Genomic DNA, 19,457 nt, shown 5'->3' on the forward strand with positions numbered 1-19,457 from the left:
AACTGTTGATCCAAAATGTTAGGGTACATGTTCATACATGTTCTCACGACCACATTCTTCTAGATTTTTAGTAGAGTCTGTGCGGAAAGAGAAGAATCATGGAATATACGGGAACAATACATGACACGACTCTTCTCTTTTAAACAGGCTCTAACATGTGTGTCAGTGACGTCAGTGTCCGTATTAATGCGATGTATTATGTTTGTTGACAGACACGGGTACGGGCGGGCGAGCTATGGCCTGTCGACAGGCCAGACGGCATGCCAGTCATACAGTCGCTAGAAGTAATGTGCGGGAAGGATCATATGGACGTACACCTCACGTTCTCACATCCTTTTGAAGGAATCGTTTCGTCAAAAGGTAAGTTGAACATACGACTACGAGTACAATTATGTAAGCAGTTCCAGGTAAGTATGCTAACCAATTTTATTATACATACATGTATTACATAAAAAAAAAAATATAGTTTTAATGGTTGAGGGCCGATTCAAATGACAGGGCGCCGATTAGGTATTCATTATAAATGTAAGCCACATCACTGCTAATACTCTTTTTTAAATTATAACACTAAGTATGGTGAACCAATTTATTTTTAAGCATAAAGTTACTTACTAGTTATACTGATTCATACCCATCTTGACTACATTCATTTACATAGTTTACTAAATGTATTAGCGTAATAAAATCTCATTTTCTAGAAATTAGATAGATAGATAGATAAACACTTTATTCATTTCCACAACATACATGGTGATTACAAAAATTCCACTCTCTGCCCATCTATATATATGTATAGGTATATATATATATAAGTTGAAGCACCTTTCAACTGCACATACTAGTTAAGTCTCACCATACCCCACAGTATGTAGACCGCCACTAATTGTTATATGTAATTGCCCAGTTTCACTTACAATTATGACGGATACATGCTGAATTATTAATACATGCCCCAGTTTCAGGCTTTAGTGAACAAATGTGTCAGTTACCGGGATATATCCCTTGTAATGATAGTTAAAAGCAGATAACACGTGCTTTACTGCTGAGTATTTACATGCTGAAATGTATATTTACAGCGCTAACAGTTATGTATATATTGCAAAGCAGGTGAGGTGTTTAAAATTATCACATGCTTTTACCCCTATATTAAAGGTTTGTTTAAATAATATTGAACACTTAGCTGCTGACGCTGCTAAAGTAGATATACAATATATGTAATTAATGCCGAAAATAAGCATCTTCAACGAATGATTTTTAAATTGTTTTCTGTACACTACTGTTTTATTGTCGATATGCATAGCTTAGCCACACACCTTTAAAGAAAGCCATCAATTGAAAGTGCTTTATGGTTGATTATGGCACCATATTTTCTTCTATGATGTAAATTCATGTCTGGCATACAGCAGCCGCCTCGTAATCCCGTCAAGCCGTTTTGTCACGCGAGTGCGAAGACTGTCGAAATCGTAGCCGCTGAGTGAAATGAAACATTCCTCTATAAATATTAATGAATGAAAGTATTTTATCGAAAACGCAAGAACGGGCTTTGAAATTTCTATTGGAATCACAGAATGTTCAAGCAGAACCAGTTTGATTAAATTATTTTTAAATGTTATTCATTAACATGATCATAAAATATACTTACATTATTATTTGTCGGAAATGAATGATTTTACATTAGGTTTAATTTTCATTTACATTTTCAATTGCGCCGATTTTTTAAATTTTACTAGTGCTATTTAACCTTAACATACGAAAAAGTGTGAAATCAATGTTAAAATATAAATCTAAAAAATATTTTTTTTTGTGTTTTAAAACTTCAAAGTGATCGAGCACCTCTTTGTGGTTACAAACATGGTGTATTTTATCAACATAAAAAGTGTAACAAATTAAAAGAACGCTGTGTCGTCTGGCTAGACTTTGTTTTTTTTTATACAAACGTAATCCACTCTAGACTTTAGTAAATTGGGTCTCCTCAACTGTATTTTTAAATTTTTTAACGGTCTCGTAGTCTGAGTGACATTGAATCTGCTTACGAAGCATTGGTATTATTTGATATTTACTTATTAATTTTATTGAAATCAATTTCCGTAAGATGGTCGCATAAAATTAATTATTTATTGATTTCTAGAATTTAGTAGGTACCTAGTAGGCTGTAGGTATTCAAAAGTGGGTCACGTGGATTACCGAGTGTTGAAGCTGATGGTAATAATGAGTGATAATCATGTTTGTTTTGTTTTGCACGCAGGTCAGCACGGGGACCCTCGCTGTGTCTACGTACCGCCATCGACAGGACAAACATACTTTTCCTTTAGGATCGCATACGCAAAGTGCGGAACAAAACCAGGTGAGGCCAGGATAAATTAAATTCGTATGAGTACCGCGTTAACATAACCTCCTAAACAAGCCCGAAACTGTATGTTAACATAACATGTATATTAACCATAGCTTTGCCCTAAGTTTCACTTTTCTTCGATTTTTTGATTATTCTAAAAAAATAGGAGCGAAAAACAGACTTCATACACATTTTTAAATGATTAAATCAGGTATTCGAAAAAAAACATTGTGTCAAAATATTTTTAATAATGTTTGTATCTAGAGAGGAAAATGAGGTCTATACGTTTGGTGGAAAAGGCTATTTCGCGTGGGTCCTCCACTTCCATCTTAAGTCAGAAAATATCATTAGGTAGGTTTTTTTTTCCAGTAGGTACATATTTACTTTCATTTTATTATTTAATGAAGGCAACAATCTTAAATAAATATACTATAGAAGCACGTAATTTTCTAGTAAGTAAGTAATCGTTTCAGATTTCCCCTGATATTATATTTTATCAAAAGTATCGATCTTTTTTTTTCACAGTCAGTAATTGAAATTGTCTGCTTAAACGTCTTTACGGAACAGACAAAAATCTACTCTGTCTTTCCTAGAAACGATGTGCAAACATTGCGAACGCGTACCCGCTTTAGGCAGCCTTCCCGCTAGCCTGTGCACTATTGGTACTGGGATTCAATCATATATTAAATTTAGAACATGATATGGAAACTAAAATGGATCATGATATGGATGGATGGATCTTTCTAAAATGGATCGTAGGATTTAAAAAAAACTAATAAATAAAATCTATTTTATTTGACCCAGGACTGTAAATATTACATGCTATAAAATCAATTTTATTTTAGGAATATTTGTCTTAAATGTCCTTTTTCGTCATATAATATGTACTCGTATATACCGGTTAATAAACGATACTTAGAAGAAACCTCCCAAAATTATAAAAAATAAGGCTTAAGTTGCTACAAGTAGGTTTCATTAAATTTTAGTTTATTTTATTTGTGTGCTGCAACATTACGGTGCAATAAGAACGTTAATGTTCTTGTGCTGTAGTATACGTACATTTGACACAAATATTTCGGTTCATGTGACACATTTTACTAACTACACTACCGTTATTATTATGTTTATAAACTTTTCCGTTAACATGAACACTTTGCTCGTAGTTTCCACTTTATTGCCGGTTTTCAATCATTTTATTAAATAATTAAATTGCAACTTTCTGTTACACGATGTTTTAAAATTGTTAACGAGTAGCCATATGGCAACCGCTTACTGTTCCTACTAACGATCACATGAGCAATGTTTGGAATTAAAAAGTAGTTAATTATCAGCGGTTTCTGTATGACTTATGTAAAAGTAATGATAAATTATAAATATATTTTTAATGACTTTTATACTTAGCTACAACCTTTCAAATATTCACTGGAGATACCTATCGATTAAAAAAAAACTGAGCATCCCACTGCTGGATACAATTATCTCATTGACTGTTGGTAAAATAATTTATAGGGACTTTAAAATTCATTAATTTTAAGCTAGAAGGCTCACCATCAGACAGACTTTATTAAACATGTTTTCTTGCCTGCGCTTATTAGGTATTCATTATTATTTTATGGATAACTCCAAATACACAGGTATGTATATCTATTTTGCAGGGTACGTCACTTTCTGATAAAAATGTCCCAAGACATACATCCTTTTAGTTTCTACGTTAGAACTAGTTACGGTCCGGCACGTTACCCTGCTCGGAATGGTCGGTTTTTTCACTCGTGCGCCAATGTGGAAAGTGGACACTGTCAACATACATAGATACAGAACAGTTATAATTGCATCTCAGTGTACTGTCGATGTCGTGGGGACTTATAATTTTAAAAGTTGTTATTTTTTCTTTAAAGTTCAGTGCAATGAATCTAATAATTTGTGCGGAAAAAGAAGAGTCACAGAATTTATTGGTTTCCTTTCCCTTATATTCCACGACTCTTCTCTTTCTGCATATACTCTAATAGTGTTAAATGTCAGAATACTTATATATGTAAAAAAATGTTTTTTATTTAAATGGGTAAATAAAAACATTTCAAATGGGCATATTTATTCTAGGAAGTATATTTTCTTATGTTCAAAATGGATTGTTCCATTGACCTAATTAATCGACCCCATCACGTTGACAGCGCGATAAGGCAACGTTCTGTAAAATGCCACCCGCGACGGACAGCGTGCCGTGACGTTACGGCTGGTGTCTGGCTGGTCTGTTTGACGGATGACTGTTAGGGCCCACCTCACACTAGCGTCGTCCGAGCGTCGGCGTCTAGTCAACTCTATGGCTGCTGCTCGACGCAACATGGGCGCAACTGCGCTGCGACGTCATTTGCCATAGCTGAAGATGCTAGTGTGTGGTAGCTCTTAGTCTGTACTAAACTCATAAGTAGCTCAGATTTTCTTTGGTAATCGGTTCGTGGCACAAGTGGACGTCGAGTGTGGTGGGTGAGCAAGACCATGCACATACAGCACAAACGTAACAATCGGACGTCGAAGGTCGCGGCCGGCGTGTGGTCAAGCAGACCGCAGCCTAAGATTGCAACGTCTACCTACCCACAAGTGCATACACATATACTAAGAAGAAGAATCGCTTGAGGTCCGAACGCGAAGACTGAGTCTTTCAGTCGTTCCGCGGGATAATTTATGTGACAAATGAATAGAAATAGCAACCAGGCAAAGCGGCGTTTTCTTAGGAGCACCGTTTCCGTCCATAGAGGTACGCTATGCGGCTATACTGCGGCAAATTCGAAAACGTTTTGTTTACTTGTACATGTAGGATATTTTCGTTATTAATGTAATAACATAACTGCCAGAATACAATTTGGATATTAATCATAATCATAAACCATTTATTTGCTAAATCATTGCATTTATGCTAACTTAAATCTAAGGTTAGAAAAAAAAATATCTTAATAGGTCATTCATAACATAAATAACTATATATTATGTTGGATAATGGTAACATAATTATATTATAATAGTACCTTACCTAATACGTATTTAAAGTATATCAATCATTTTTAATGTTAGGTATACGAGTAGGTAACTACACAATACTTTTTTTATTTCATTGAACTCGGTGTTTTTTTTGGCTCTCAATTTTAAAACAGCTTTCCATGAATATCATCTGATCTGTACGCGATAAAAGTAAAATAAACATGTACTTAAATAGTTAGGTACCTACACCTCCATTTCGTAGTTCGTTGTCCCGAGGACAATCGCCGAAGGGCGTCGAGTAAAAGTAGACAGGTACTTAAGTATGTTACTTAGGTACTGCGAACATTTCGAGCCACACTAATATAAGAACTTGTTGACTTATAAGCATAAACCATGTTTAAAAGTGCAATGTAAAAGAAAATGCTACAATGTTAAAATGCGCGATAGTTATGAATCTAGATTAAATGCATATCCGTTTAAACGCTGTATGTATAAACTTCTTGGTAACTGCGGTAATTCGTAACAATTTCGCAATAAATCGTTGCAGGCCAAGTTTTACGGCATGTCGGTCCCATTTCAACAAAGTAAGAGAGTTTTTCTCGTTCCGATTCCTAGTTGTATCCACTATGGCTACTGTGGTGTATAACGGACGACGCATGCGTCCCGCTCCTTCTGCGAATGTTGTGCGCGCATTGTTTCTCAGAATCGCTACCCACCGGACCACATAGCGAGCTCATAAGGACCATTCTCCCTTGATACGATACCATTCCTCAAAGCAATACTTGCTCTGCGTACTAGCGCATTTCCTTCCCTCCGCATCGAACTATTTGCGACTTTAAGTGTAAACCAGCAAAACGAATTATATTATAAGCTGATCTGACAATGAAAACTCGATTTTAAAAGTCATGAAATAAAGACTGAACGTATAAGTTTGATTGAAGTTGGTAGATTAGTATCCTAATAGCCGATGGTTCTGAAAGGGAGTTGAGCTGGAACTTTCAAAGCTCAGTTTCGCTTGCGCGTTGTCGATCAAGAGGCCACTGGTTCGATCCGCGTTCTTCGGGCGACTTCAACTTTTTGCGCGAGTTCATCCGCATGTTCAGCCCTAGCAATAAGGCTTTAAAAATGAAATGCTGTCCATGGATAAGGTCTTGGTAGCTCCGATGGCAGGGCACTGGGCTAGTGATCCAGTTGTAGTGAGTTCAAGTCTCACTCAAGAGAGTAAATTTTCCACTTTTAAAATTTAAATTTATTCTAATAGACGTTCGCAGACGTTTCTGCTTGATACAAAATTAATTTAAAAATTAAATGTTTGGATTTTTAGTTTGTTCTATTACGAATTTATTTATAATCTCCGTACGTTCTCACGTAACTAAATAGATGATTGGTTTCTAAAACGATATGAGTCAATTATGATTCCTGTAACAAACATAAAAATCGTATTTCAGATCTCCACGGTCAGTTCTACGAAAACACAGTAGTAGTTCAATACGATAAGGATCTCCTGGAGGTGTGGGACGAGGCCAAGAGGCTGCGCTGCGAGTGGTTCAACGACTACGAGAAGACCGCCTCCAAACCGCCCATGGTCATCGCCGATTTGGATGTTGTACAGCTGGACTTCAGAGGTAACTTTACTTGTGGTACAGGATTTCACTTGTAACGTCAGCCACAGACAAAATGTTGTGTATTTTAAATCTTAACAGCATCAAAACAAATAGAAAAACAGATATTATTTGGTTGTACTTGAACCTCATCTGGCCGAATCGCCTGGTATAATATTTCATTCTTAAAACATGTACTTGTATTTTTTAGTTTCCAAAAATTTAGCTATTTAACACCAAATTGCTGCTAAACACGTAGCCAGATATAACCAACTTTTTGATGGAGTAATAAAAGTATTTTGGGATTTTTTTTCACCAGTGGCCTGACTTAAATAACTTGTAATAAATTTTGCAGGAGATAATGTGGACTGCTGGATGGAGATCCAAGCCGGCAAGGGCCCGTGGGCGCCGCCAGTGTCCGGCATCGTACCGTTGGGGTCCACACTGACGCTTGTGGTCGCCATCAACGATTACCGAGGTGATCTTTTTTAACGATCTGTTGAGCAAACACGTATTAGATAAGCTTACTTCGCAACCATAGGTACGAATCGCAAAATATAGATATTAAAGATAAAATCTAGTCTTCTATGAAGAGTAGACTAGATGTGTCGCACGATTTGACCCACAGAAAAGAGAATATTAGTTCTTTATTCCGTGATTTGACCAATACATAATTATTAGGGGTTACCACAAGCATAATTTAAGTAGGTACCTATTATGCTTGTGTTTATTAAATACATACACAATTCGTTCTATAATATTAGTTTTGTTTCGTAAAATGACACTGACTGTACGTAGTAGTTCGTACAGCAACATCACAGCTTTTTTTAAATAATACATAAAGTAACGTCCCAAATGTCATGCGAAAATATCCAATCAGTCCTTAATCAATTAACAATGTAATTTATATAGTCTTTATTATTTCTCAGTCAACATTGTTCCGCCGTTCTTACAATTATATTTTTAAATGCTTGTCGATTTACAATTATTATTCTATAAACCGGATTCCACTATAAAACGTTCGTTTACCTTTATAACCCATTCATAAACATAGACGTTTAAAAACAATGTTTATAGATTCCACAGATTGTTGTCCACCATTATGTGAATTGTATTGTTGCATAACCCGTTACGATTGCGGCAATATACAAAATATAAAAGTCTGGCACGAAAATAGTCATTATTGTGATTTTGTTATTTCCATTAGCGTAGTTTAAAGTTAAGTTTAAATTGTGGGATAAATTGATGAATTTGTACCTAGTGTCAGCGGAAATATATATTTTTTTAAACTCGATGGGTAGGTATTAAATTATATAATAAAATAACGTCAAATTTCGCATTTTTTTATTGAAATAACACCTGTCAGCGTACCCATCGAGTCTGAAAAATACTATATTAATCGACTTTTTGTCATCTATCGCTGATGTCGCTGTAGAATGTAGATGATGAGGTATGAGGTGACATTGAAGCCTAAAGGATATTTTATTCGCAGTAATTTTTTTTTTTATGTAAACACAAGAATCATTATATTACTCCGTTATAATATAAGTCCTCCTCTTCAACTTAACGTTCTTCCGGTTGTATCCTAAAAGAGTCCTGGTACTGCTTTGGCAATCTAATCATAAGAATTGGCGCAGGCTCTTGTTTTAACGAAAATGACTGCCATCTGACTTTTCAACCCAGAGGGTAAACTAGGCCTTATTGTGATTGGTCTGGTTTCCACACGTTAATATTACTTAGATACCTATCCTTCGCGCAATAGCGATGTGTACCTAAATCATCAAATGATATTTCGTACCTACATATAAGAACCGCTAGACCACCAATGCTTGGTAAAACAAGTGTCATTAAATGTACTAACCATTAACAGCTTAAAGGAGGCTTAAAGTGGTTGATAAATATGTACGAAAATATACGCTTTAAATTGTCCGTTTTGCTTTTGCAGGATACGGCATACCTTGTCGATTGGTAATCTAAATGGTCCAAAATTAACACAGCGGTATCTTAAAAGCCCCAAGGGCCAATTCTTCACCAATGTTAACGATTTTAAAATGTTTTTTACCTTGTAAAAATGCGCTACGGACAGCCAAAAAGAAAATAATCGTTAATCAGGCCTGTTTACTGCAATGATGAATCACCGGGCACCGCGGCCGATCGAGCCGTTTGATACTCGTTCGACTCTTGAAGCGCGATTGAAAAGCACGACCTAAGGTTTATTGTCAAATACTTATTTTTTCATAAGTACCATATTGTACTTACATCGGTGCTCGGTGAAGTTATAGTTTAACTATAAAATGCCAGTTGATAACCATCGAACAGATAAAGTGTGTTATTTTATGACTTGATGCACATCAGATGGTGGCAGTGTTAAAACTGGCAATTAGTGAGCCTTGCACGCTCTAAAACCATATGTAGACCTAATAAGAAACACAAACCTGAATCGTCCATTCTTACGTTCATCATATACAAACGGATTTCAGATTTTGATTCCCACAGAGAAAATAAACGAAGGTGATTTTCTATTGCTGCTATAACAACAAATAATAATAAAAACGAAAGGGGCTTAAAACTTATGGGACACTATGGAATCCTCAAATCTCAAATACGATTAGCATTTGGTAGATTTTTATGACGCCCTCCATGTGTTGATATTTTTAATAAACCTACTCTTAGCGCGATGGTTTATGGATTCATTTAAGGTGCATTGGGGTAAATTAGAAAACAGGTTAATTTAAGAAATGCAACATATCTATCATCTAGAAGTACTTCCTACTGTGCAACAGTAAGCGCGATGTCTTGGTAGGCGTTGCAGTAGTTGCTAAAGTATGAAATGCTTCTGGTTTTACAGATGCCTATCTACTATCTTCAAAATTAACCAGCTTTCGAATATACCCCAATGCACCTTACATATTATAGTTATCATCATATTATTAACAAATTTACAAAGGTGAATTGCCCGATAACTTGATTTTTTCCGAGCTTTCAATACTGTAACTGTAAACTGCATAGTTTACTGTCTATGTAAACAAGTAAATCGAATCGGTATTTTAAAAGGTAAGCAAGGAATAGACGTTACCGCCCACGTATGTCAGTTACAGATTCATTGACATGAGGGTCTCGCTGACAGCCGAGGTGTGATGTCAAGTCGAGATACCTATAAGCGAACAAGTTATGAATGTAATGTTGTTTGATGCCCGGTGTTAATGATGCAGCTCGCGAACACTCATTATGAGCGCGTTCGAAATAATTATCATTATAGCTTACAAGTGGCACTTGGCTTTGCATGGCTTACAAAGTGCGACGCATAATTTGAAAATATAAGTCCAATCACCTTAAAAAGTACTCGATAGCTCATTTCATGGAATTATGTTTATAAAAAAAGACGAAAGTTCTCTTAGAAGGAACAATCAGTCGACGTCTTATCCCTACTTCTATTTTTTGTACCTATAAACGATTCCCTGTGGTAAAAACTGAGTAAAAAAACAATAGCCACTGCCAAGTCGCTTTAGTGGTAACTAGTGGTTTTTTTTCTCTTTTTTTACCACTGGGAATCGTTTATAGGTACTGGGGAAACTGTTTTTTTTCTCAACTAATCAGAAATCAGAAACGCTAATCTATCTCTGCCTTATTAATCAAGAATGACAGAGAGACACATAGCGTTTCGTTCGCTACGGTGCAAATGATTGCCACCTTGGCTAGGCCCCCTGTTCCCTGAGAAAAAACCCAGTTCTTGCCACTAACGCGCTTTGTTAGTAACTAGATTACAGGCTCTTAGAAAACATATGCTATTCTTACAAATCACAAAAATAACAACCCACTAATGAGTTTCTCGGGAGTATGTACGAAATGATATTTTACATTTTGCCCCTTGCTTTGCAACAAAACGTGGAAACCTTTAGGTTGGACATTCAGATGGTAGTTGTTTTTGTAAAGTTACGCAAAATGTCGGGACGGGTGATAGGAAAATGCTCAAGGATCACTCGCGAGTTCAAATCTTGCTCGAGAATGAAAAATTGACCTGATAGGAAACCTATTAATTTAAAAATAATTATTATACGTGACGCATATCAATTGAAGGGATGTTTACAAAAACAACATAACTGCTTAGAGCGGTTGACACTTTTTTAAGAACATTGTTAATGGTTTCAGGTGTCAACCAGTGTAGTCAGTTATGTTGTTTTTGTAAACATCCCTTCAATTTTATAAGTCATAGTTAGATTAGTCACCCTAACCTTACGGAAATTGTTTAAATTCATATAAACCTATGAATAGCAAGCAAAAGAAGCATCAAGACAGCTCGTAATCGCATAATGTGAGTCTAACAGGGCAATAATGACGAGCAAATATCGCCGTTAACGGTATAGAGTATGGTAAAAAGTATACTAGACAAATACGCTCGAATACGTTTGTTTAACGGCATGATGGTCTCGTTACCAGTGGGTTGCGATAATGGGCTTAGTCATAAAAAATAAAATAATAAAGATACGTATCTAAGTCATCAACATATAATAATATAAGCTTGTAAATAAACATGAACAAAGTAAGTTCACATTTGGTGCAAATATTGCGAGCAGGATCAATATGGATGTTTATCTCAGTTTCGTTTATTGATTTCGTTTTTCAAAATGGCAGAGCCATGGACTCTCGCTATGTCTACAGGTTGTAGACCCACTAGTTTTAAAGCATGGTGACTAACTGAGTACTCTAATTGAGCAACTGCAGCGGGCTAAAATTAAGATAATATTTCAAGATAAATATTATCTTTATTTAGTTATGCTAAACTTTATTGGCAAGAAAGCCTAGAAACGACTAGTTCTACAAAAAAAAAATAAAGAAGTTAATTCATGTAAAACGAGGAAATATCGGTGTGAGAACATTCGCATCAGATATAAAGATGTGAACAAGATGTTTGATAAAGAAGATTATTATCTTAATTAAGATAAATTATGGTTTGATTTAATTGATGGCAAGTACGATGTTCAATCGTGCGTCGGCGACCACCTCATTATCTTTAAGCCATCTGATTATTAATCTGATGTTGTCCGATATTGCAAAGTTAGACCAGATTTTTTTAAACTTTGTATTAAAATAAATAGCAAATCATTTTGAGATATGAATCGTTTGGTGTTGCGGTGGATTAAATAATTGGTGGATCAAGTTCAATTGTTTAGGTACTATACAATACTCGTACATTGATATATCTATTTTAATGATAAGACTAATGATAGACTAAGTCTGTAAATACTTATTTTAAAGTGAACTGAGCATTTTCAAAATCCAATAATGGGAGAAATCTATGTAGGTACTAAAAAAAGTCAAGTCACTAAAGTAAATAATGTGCTCCTATTTGCTTAAATTTTTATGACGATAGTTCAATGTGCTGTTATAACATTTAGGCATGTCACGCTGCCGACGACGTGTAGATAGATTCAAATGAATATTTTATTTTAATTTGTTGTTTATTGCAAGCCAAATTTAGCCGTAAAAACCTTTTTTATGCACTTTGCTAGTGCACATAAATGTTAGATTTTATGAAAAATAGTATTTTTTGTGGTTATTTTAGTCGGATAATAATGTAGGTAATTAACTTCTAAATATTCAAATAGAAAAAGGAGAAAAGTAAAAATACGCGGTAATAGTTTTAATTTATAACTGTATTTATATTCATAAAGATACGGAAAGTATGAAAGTGAAGGTATAAAAGTGAGGATTGGATATGATATAGGTATCTTAAATTTTAAAACTTTATGCCCTACATTATTGACATGCAACATATTTTAAGTAATCTCTTGAGTTCTGTAGATTACCAAATTTTTCAACCGACAATTAGTGATAAGAATTAGAATAGAATATACCTACATTTATTTACGTTACATTGTGGTTGGTTACATGTCTTCGATAATAATGAATTAACTTCTGTTAGATCTAATAAATAAAAAACCGGCCAAATGCGAGGCGGACTCGCATTTCAAGGGTTCCGTACATTAAGTCCGGCTCACGCTTGACGGCACATTTCTAATAGGTATTCCTGTCATCTATAATAGATAAGGAACTATTTTGTGTATTTTTTTTTTCATTAATGTAGATCCAGTAGTTTCCGAGATAAAGAGGGGGAATGGTCGGACAGAGAGACAGACGCACGAGTGATCCAATAATGGTTCCGTTTTTTCCTTTTGAGGTACGGAACTCTAATACTAATATACTCGCAAAGTAAAATAAAGGTTTATTTTTAGGTGGATATAACATATTTAAATAGGTGAACGAAGTTAGGTTGTTCATTGTCAAATAAAAGTTTAAGATTAATCTCAAGATGATCAAAGATACCGAAAATTACTTAAATTTTAAATTAAACGAATATTTTCGGTTTGTTATTAAGTTTAGTTTAGTTACTTAAGTTTTTAGATCGCTCATTACCTAATTACTAGTAGGTAATAGAAAGAAAGAAAGGTACCTACTACTATCGTGTCATAATTTTTTGGTCACGTTTATTGTAATGCCGGTTCTACAATAGCGGAATACGAAGCATTTATACAAGACGAAACATATATTGTATGAAAAATTTAAAAAATCAAAATGTACAAAAACTAATTATGCCATTTAGTATCCTTAAATGTTCAGTAAGCTGCAGAGATAACTGACACCCTGCATAAAAACTTACTTACTTAATTTTAAGCGGCTTACACTGTAATACCTGTAAATTAATAGGATCGTCGGGACCTCGGGAGGTATGCGATGTCCCTGAAATAAGATTCAAAATTGCATGAGTATTTGAGGCTTGACCGTATTACATTTAAGCCCACTCGCCGGTCGCCGCCGCGCCGTCGTGTCAACTTTGTATTGCGACAGCTTTCTTCGTGTTTACTTTGTTTAATGGTATATTTGTTTACCTGTTTCCGCCTTTGCATGTTTGGCCATACTTTAGCCTTTTGTGGTTTCGGTAAACAGTTTAATCACTTTTCACTCAACTTGGATGGATGGGTTAGTTAAGAAGCACTCTCGTTGAAACCGCTAAGTGTGAATGGCATTTGTGTAGCTAGTGCGTTTTGGAAATATTAAGATAACGATGTACCTACCTATAAGTAGGTACTATGAAAATAACAACACTTTCGTAAGTTACTAAAAGAAGAACAACTTTGTAAGTTACTTAAGAAATACCAGTTTTAAAATTCGTATAATAATAATAATTAGTGCCTCTGTACAATACCTGCCAATTTTATAAATTAATTATCTGTAAAAGGTCCATTTCAAAACCATTTGGCAACAGATTATTCATTAAGAAGTAACACCAAAAAATAAATAACCCAACTTCTAAATAATGAGGAATATCGCTTTCACAATAATTAATTATAGACAAAAAACTAACCACACTTCATAATGATAACGTCAAAACACATCGTGTTGTTTCTGAAGTTTTTATAGCAAAACGCATCCTGCCATTTTATTACCCACAATTAAATTCCTAGGTACTCTTTCTCTTAAAATAAGTTATTTTGTGTTGTGTTCCGTTATACAGTACTAATAAATAAATGTTCAAGGCCGTAATTTCACCTAAATAACTTTTGATTTCAGGTGAATTCGATATGCGAGTGAAATCGTGTGCAGCGTCTGATGGCTCCGGACACATTATACAGCTTTCTGATGAATACGGCTGCGTTTTGCGCCCGAAGATGATATCAAGGTAGGATACCGATTATAATGCTTGGTATGCTAATCATCTATTGCCTGTTGATGAACCCAGTTAAGGTCTGCTCCTATTAGTGACTTCTGGCATGTGTGCTGTATGCGCGACGCGCTTATCTACTGTTGATTTCAGTCCTATACGCGCTGACCTTTTAATCCTGATACTAATGTCCTATAGCACGATCAAAATGCCTATTCGAGTAGGTAATACCTAACTGTCCTACCTCGCATGATCTAATTCATATTATTGTAATTTCAGATTTTTAAAAGCTAAGGCAGCAGATGAGCGAGCAACGGTGATCACGTACGCCTTTTTCCACGCCTTCAAGTTCCCTGATGCCCTGAGCGTGCATATTCGATGCAAAGTGGAGATCTGCAGGCACGGCTGCTTGGACCACTGTCAGCTAGCCGGCGTGGCTCCTCAGAGACACGGGGCTCTGGACAGGAAGGATGATCGGACTCATCGTGACCACAATGATATCAAGTAAGAATATTGCTCATAGGTACTGTTTCTAGAACATACTTGTAGTTCATTTAGTGCCAGTGGAGTTACGATTTATACAATATGTATATTAGCAATCCGTAATAGTAACTTTCATCACTAGATACATGGAAATTGACTAGGAACACCAGAAAGAACATTATTTATTTAATTATCACACCTTTGTAGGTACGTGGCTAGCTAAATCAAAACGAAGTATAAGATAGGTACTATATATAAATAGTAAGTGATTGTTGACGATACGAGGATCATTCAAAGTCATAGACTAGGAATCCTCTAGACTGAGTTTAGAGCAATTATTTCATGAAACCGATGCTGCTAAAAATACGGGGGTGCGGGGGGACGAGGTGAGCGAATCCCGTGCCGTGATTGGTCCGTTCAAAGACACGGACCAATCACGGCACGGGATTGACTCGAAGATGGAGTAATACTACCGTATAAGTGGCAGAGGGGGTAGCGTTACGAGTACTATGCTCAGTCTAGAGGATGTCTTGTCTGTGTTCAAAGTAAACTAACAAAAGCTTGTAATTTTTCAGTGATTCATCAGCCGAAGAAGTAGCAGAATCGAGCATAATAGAAGAAACTCGTTTACCACTAGAAGAAGCTTTCGGGGACGAGGTATCGGGCGACGCGGTGCCAGCGCCGGCGCCGCTGCCGCAGCGCGCGCCCGCGCCCGTCGTCGAGGAGTCTGACCACATGTCCGCCGTCGAGGAGCTGGTCGAGGCCCTGGCTAGGCCATTCACTGTGAGTAGCTTGCCCTGGCTAGGCCATTCACTGTGACTAGCTTAGCTGTGACAGTAGGCATTCGGTGAAGAGGTACCACCGAGTTGGGATTACTTTCACAAACCAGTTCCAGCATGACATAATGTGTTGTGTGCATTATGCGAGGAAAATAAACATAATTAGTAATTACTAATAGAATCATTTTAATTTAAATGTTTGCCACTGACTGGTAGCAGGATATAGTCAATAAGCGCGTGGTACCCATGCCTGCTGCTTGGACAAAATAATCCTTGACGTATACAAACGGCAAATATATACATACCGTACATACCAATAAGAATGAAATGCAAAAGTGAAATCTTTATGTACGAGTCCGAGTACATAATTACTAATGACACTTGCATATGTACACTACGTTTTTCCCTTGAACTAAAATGATATTGTCAATTCAGCACTATGGCGATGCTATTAATTACGTATGGATTATTGGTAACCAATACGGTTAGAAAACAAAATGGGAAATTAAAAACACTAGTTCGCAAAAACTAACTTTGCGAACGCTAAATAGCTATGTGAAATAGCACTTTTTGAGTAACTGTACAAAAAAGTAAATGTTAATAAAACATTTACTTTCCAGGATCGTCCCAGCGATCTCGACGAGCGCGAGCGTTTCCCCCACGGGCCGCGGGCCTTCGGCTCGGACAAGCCAGTGTCCGACGCGGTGGTGTCCGCCAAGCCCGCAGGGCCCGCCGTGGCCGGCCCCAGGTCTCTTCGCAAGCGGAGGACTGTTCGCGAGGGACGGTCCGCTGATGTTGGCGTTTCGGGCATCTACGATGTGGTCTCGGAGGCTGACTTAGCTTTTGGTCCGACAAGAGAACCAGTCACCGTGTTTAGTGGCAGGATTAGAGAAGAAGTAAGTGGATTATGATATAATAAAATTTATTTATGGCCTTCGGCTCGGACAAGCCAGTGTCCGACGCGGTGGTGCCCGCCAAGCCCGCAGGGCCCGCCGTGGCCGGCCCCAGGTCTCTTCGCAAGCGGAGGACTGTTCGCGAGGGACGGTCCGCTGATGTTGGCGTTTCGGGCATCTACGATGTGGTCTCGGAGGCTGACTTAGCTTTTGGTCCGACAAGGGAACCAGTCACCGTGTTTAGTGGCAGGATTAGAGAAGAAGTAAGTGGATTATGATATAATAAAATTTATTTATGGCCTTCGGCTCGGACAAGCCAGTGTCCGACGCGGTGGTGCCCGCCAAGCCTGCAGGGCCCGCCGTAGCCGGCCCCAGGTCTCTTCGCAAGCGGAGGACTGTTCGCGAGGGACGATCCGCTGATGTTGGCGTTTCGGGCATCTACGATGTGGTCTCGGAGGCTGACTTAGCTTTTGGTCCGACAAGGGAACCAGTCACCGTGTTTAGTGGCAGGATTAGAGAAGAAGTAAGTGGATTATGATATAATAAAATTTATTTATTTGGGAAACATACAGCACATAATAATACAAGTTAAAATATAAGGCAATGTTTGATGAAAAAAATATTATTATTGTGAATGAACTCTACATGTTTCCAACTAGAGACAGCTTTAAAAAGTTTAAAAAGTATAGAGAATATACAAACAATGTAGAAATATAGCATGCATCTTGAAAATCTTGAATTCTTTGCCTACTTCGATATTGTCCTCTGATTTTTTCTGAATCTATAAATGCTCAACATGACTTGGGACTTCAGAATCAGAATCAGAATCAGAATTTTATTGGTAAAAGTATAACAGAATTTTACATGTCAGGCATAAAAATATATTATAACTAGATATGTCACATTTTTAATTCATATATCTTTTTTAACACACAGTTAGTTATTAGTTCAGTAGCCTTTAAAAACCTATTACCTATAATAATTTCACTGTACCTAGATATCACTAGACGCCTCTTCCTAAGCTAATGCGTATAACAACGATTAAATTAAATTGTGAATAAAATTTCACATTTTCTCCATAGTAAATGTATGGAGAAAGTTTTTATTAATTTGTGGCTTTTTAGTACATTACCGTAAGTTGACCCTTAGGAAACTATTGATACTGGATAGGAATGAAATCGATTGGCATACAAAAAATAGCATGTGAAAAATAAAAGTTTTCATTTTCATACAAATTGTATGGGAAAATTTTTCCTCGATTTGTGGCTTTTCTAGCCGGAAATGTTTTTTTTGGTTCCATACAAGCTTTTGATACTCAATAAGAATGGGATCGATTGGCATCAAAAAAAAAGTGTGTCTAAAATTACCTTTTTCTCACACCCTGTATGTTTTCCAAAATCTGTAACCGGCAATCTCCATCAATTTGAAATCGAGGGAAGGTCTTCTAAGACCAATTTCGCGTAGCTGTACGGGATCTGATAGCCGCCCTCACTGACCCAAAAAGAAAATCCACCCTGTAATATAGTTTTGCGGTCGACGGTTATTTGATCGGCCACATTGTGTTCAGGTGGTGTACGGCGTGTGCATGGGCGCGGTGAGCTTCGGCGCGCTGTTCGCGTCGGCGGCGGGCGCGGCGGCGGGCGCGGCGCTGGCGGCGGCCGTGCTGCTGCAGCGGCTGCGCGCGCGCGCCGCCGCCGCGCCGCGCCCGACCCACGCCGCACCCGCCTCGCACTCGCTCGCCGCGTGGATGGCGCTGCGGCTGCTCGGCGAGCCGCAACACCCGCACCGGTCGCGCGACGGCTGATCCTCGAGAGACTGCCCCATTTTTATATTCTGTAACTTTTTAATGACGGACGATGAATCTGATAGACGTGCCCGGTTGAACGTGAATCGGTAGCGTCTAATGGTCGGTTGCGCCGACGCGCCTGTCACCGTTAACCTTTTCGCCGCCATTGGCTCGATATGAAGTTAGTACATTTCGTGCCCTCGCACACGCCTCGACTTTATGTCGAGTCGTGGTTTTGGTCAAGTTTGTTTACGTGTAATTTTTGGAATGGCGTTGATGATACTTAATAAAGTAATAACTTTATTGACGTGGTGGCGGAGAAAAGGTTACAACGTTCGCAGAACTTAACGGTACCTCTGTGAAATTTCATAGTTCATTGCTTATTGACGGTGACCAGTCCGTTAATTGTTGTCTGTGGGACTGATCTTAAATCTTCTAGAATCGGTGTAGTGCTGCGATTGCCAAACTACGACGATTAGGTACTAGCGTCGATTCGGCGGCTTATGGTGATATTGGTGATGTTATAATTCCGACACGACAATTTTTTGCTTGATTTGGCACGTCTATATAGTTGTTACGATTTTGAGTCGTCCAAAGCAAAAAAATTATAACTTGTTCTTTAAATTAAAATAATTGTATTATACTGTAGCAACGGTAATCTATGACTGCTTTGCTTCCAGAACATAGGTCTAATGATGATAATCAGATTAATATTAATTTATTTTGGTGTCAATTATGTTTCTATATATTTTATTATATGGTCTAACTAATTTGTTATTTTTTTTACAAGTTGCGAGTATACTAAAATAATATGGTTTTAAATCACCGCGTGCTTAATGGTGCTAAGTCGTGCTACGGACGCAGTCCTATGAAACCTGATTGTATTCATTTTTCACTGTTGTGAATATTTTACATTTTATACCGATAAGTTTTGTACAGAGTTTGCCCTT

At 37.2% G+C, this 19,457-nt stretch overlaps 1 protein-coding gene across 1 annotated transcript in view; it reads left to right on the top strand.

The window, feature by feature from the left end:
* The window catches only part of LOC134658191 (cuticlin-1), a 75,461-nt gene extending 56,899 nt beyond the window's left edge, over positions 1-18,562 (top strand). The window contains exons 4-12 of the mRNA XM_063513802.1: positions 213-360; positions 2,246-2,344; positions 6,754-6,930; positions 7,262-7,384; positions 14,476-14,584; positions 14,846-15,070; positions 15,625-15,832; positions 16,449-16,724; positions 18,289-18,562. Of these exons, the coding sequence (XP_063369872.1) occupies positions 213-360; positions 2,246-2,344; positions 6,754-6,930; positions 7,262-7,384; positions 14,476-14,584; positions 14,846-15,070; positions 15,625-15,832; positions 16,449-16,724; positions 18,289-18,525 (1,602 nt within the window). The 3' untranslated portion in view covers positions 18,526-18,562. The remainder of the gene's footprint in view (positions 1-212; positions 361-2,245; positions 2,345-6,753; positions 6,931-7,261; positions 7,385-14,475; positions 14,585-14,845; positions 15,071-15,624; positions 15,833-16,448; positions 16,725-18,288) is intronic.
* The last annotated feature ends 895 nt before the right edge of the window (positions 18,563-19,457 follow it).

Source organism: Cydia amplana, chromosome 2 (genome assembly GCF_948474715.1).
Source record: "Cydia amplana chromosome 2, ilCydAmpl1.1, whole genome shotgun sequence".
NCBI lineage: Eukaryota > Metazoa > Arthropoda > Insecta > Lepidoptera > Tortricidae > Cydia > Cydia amplana.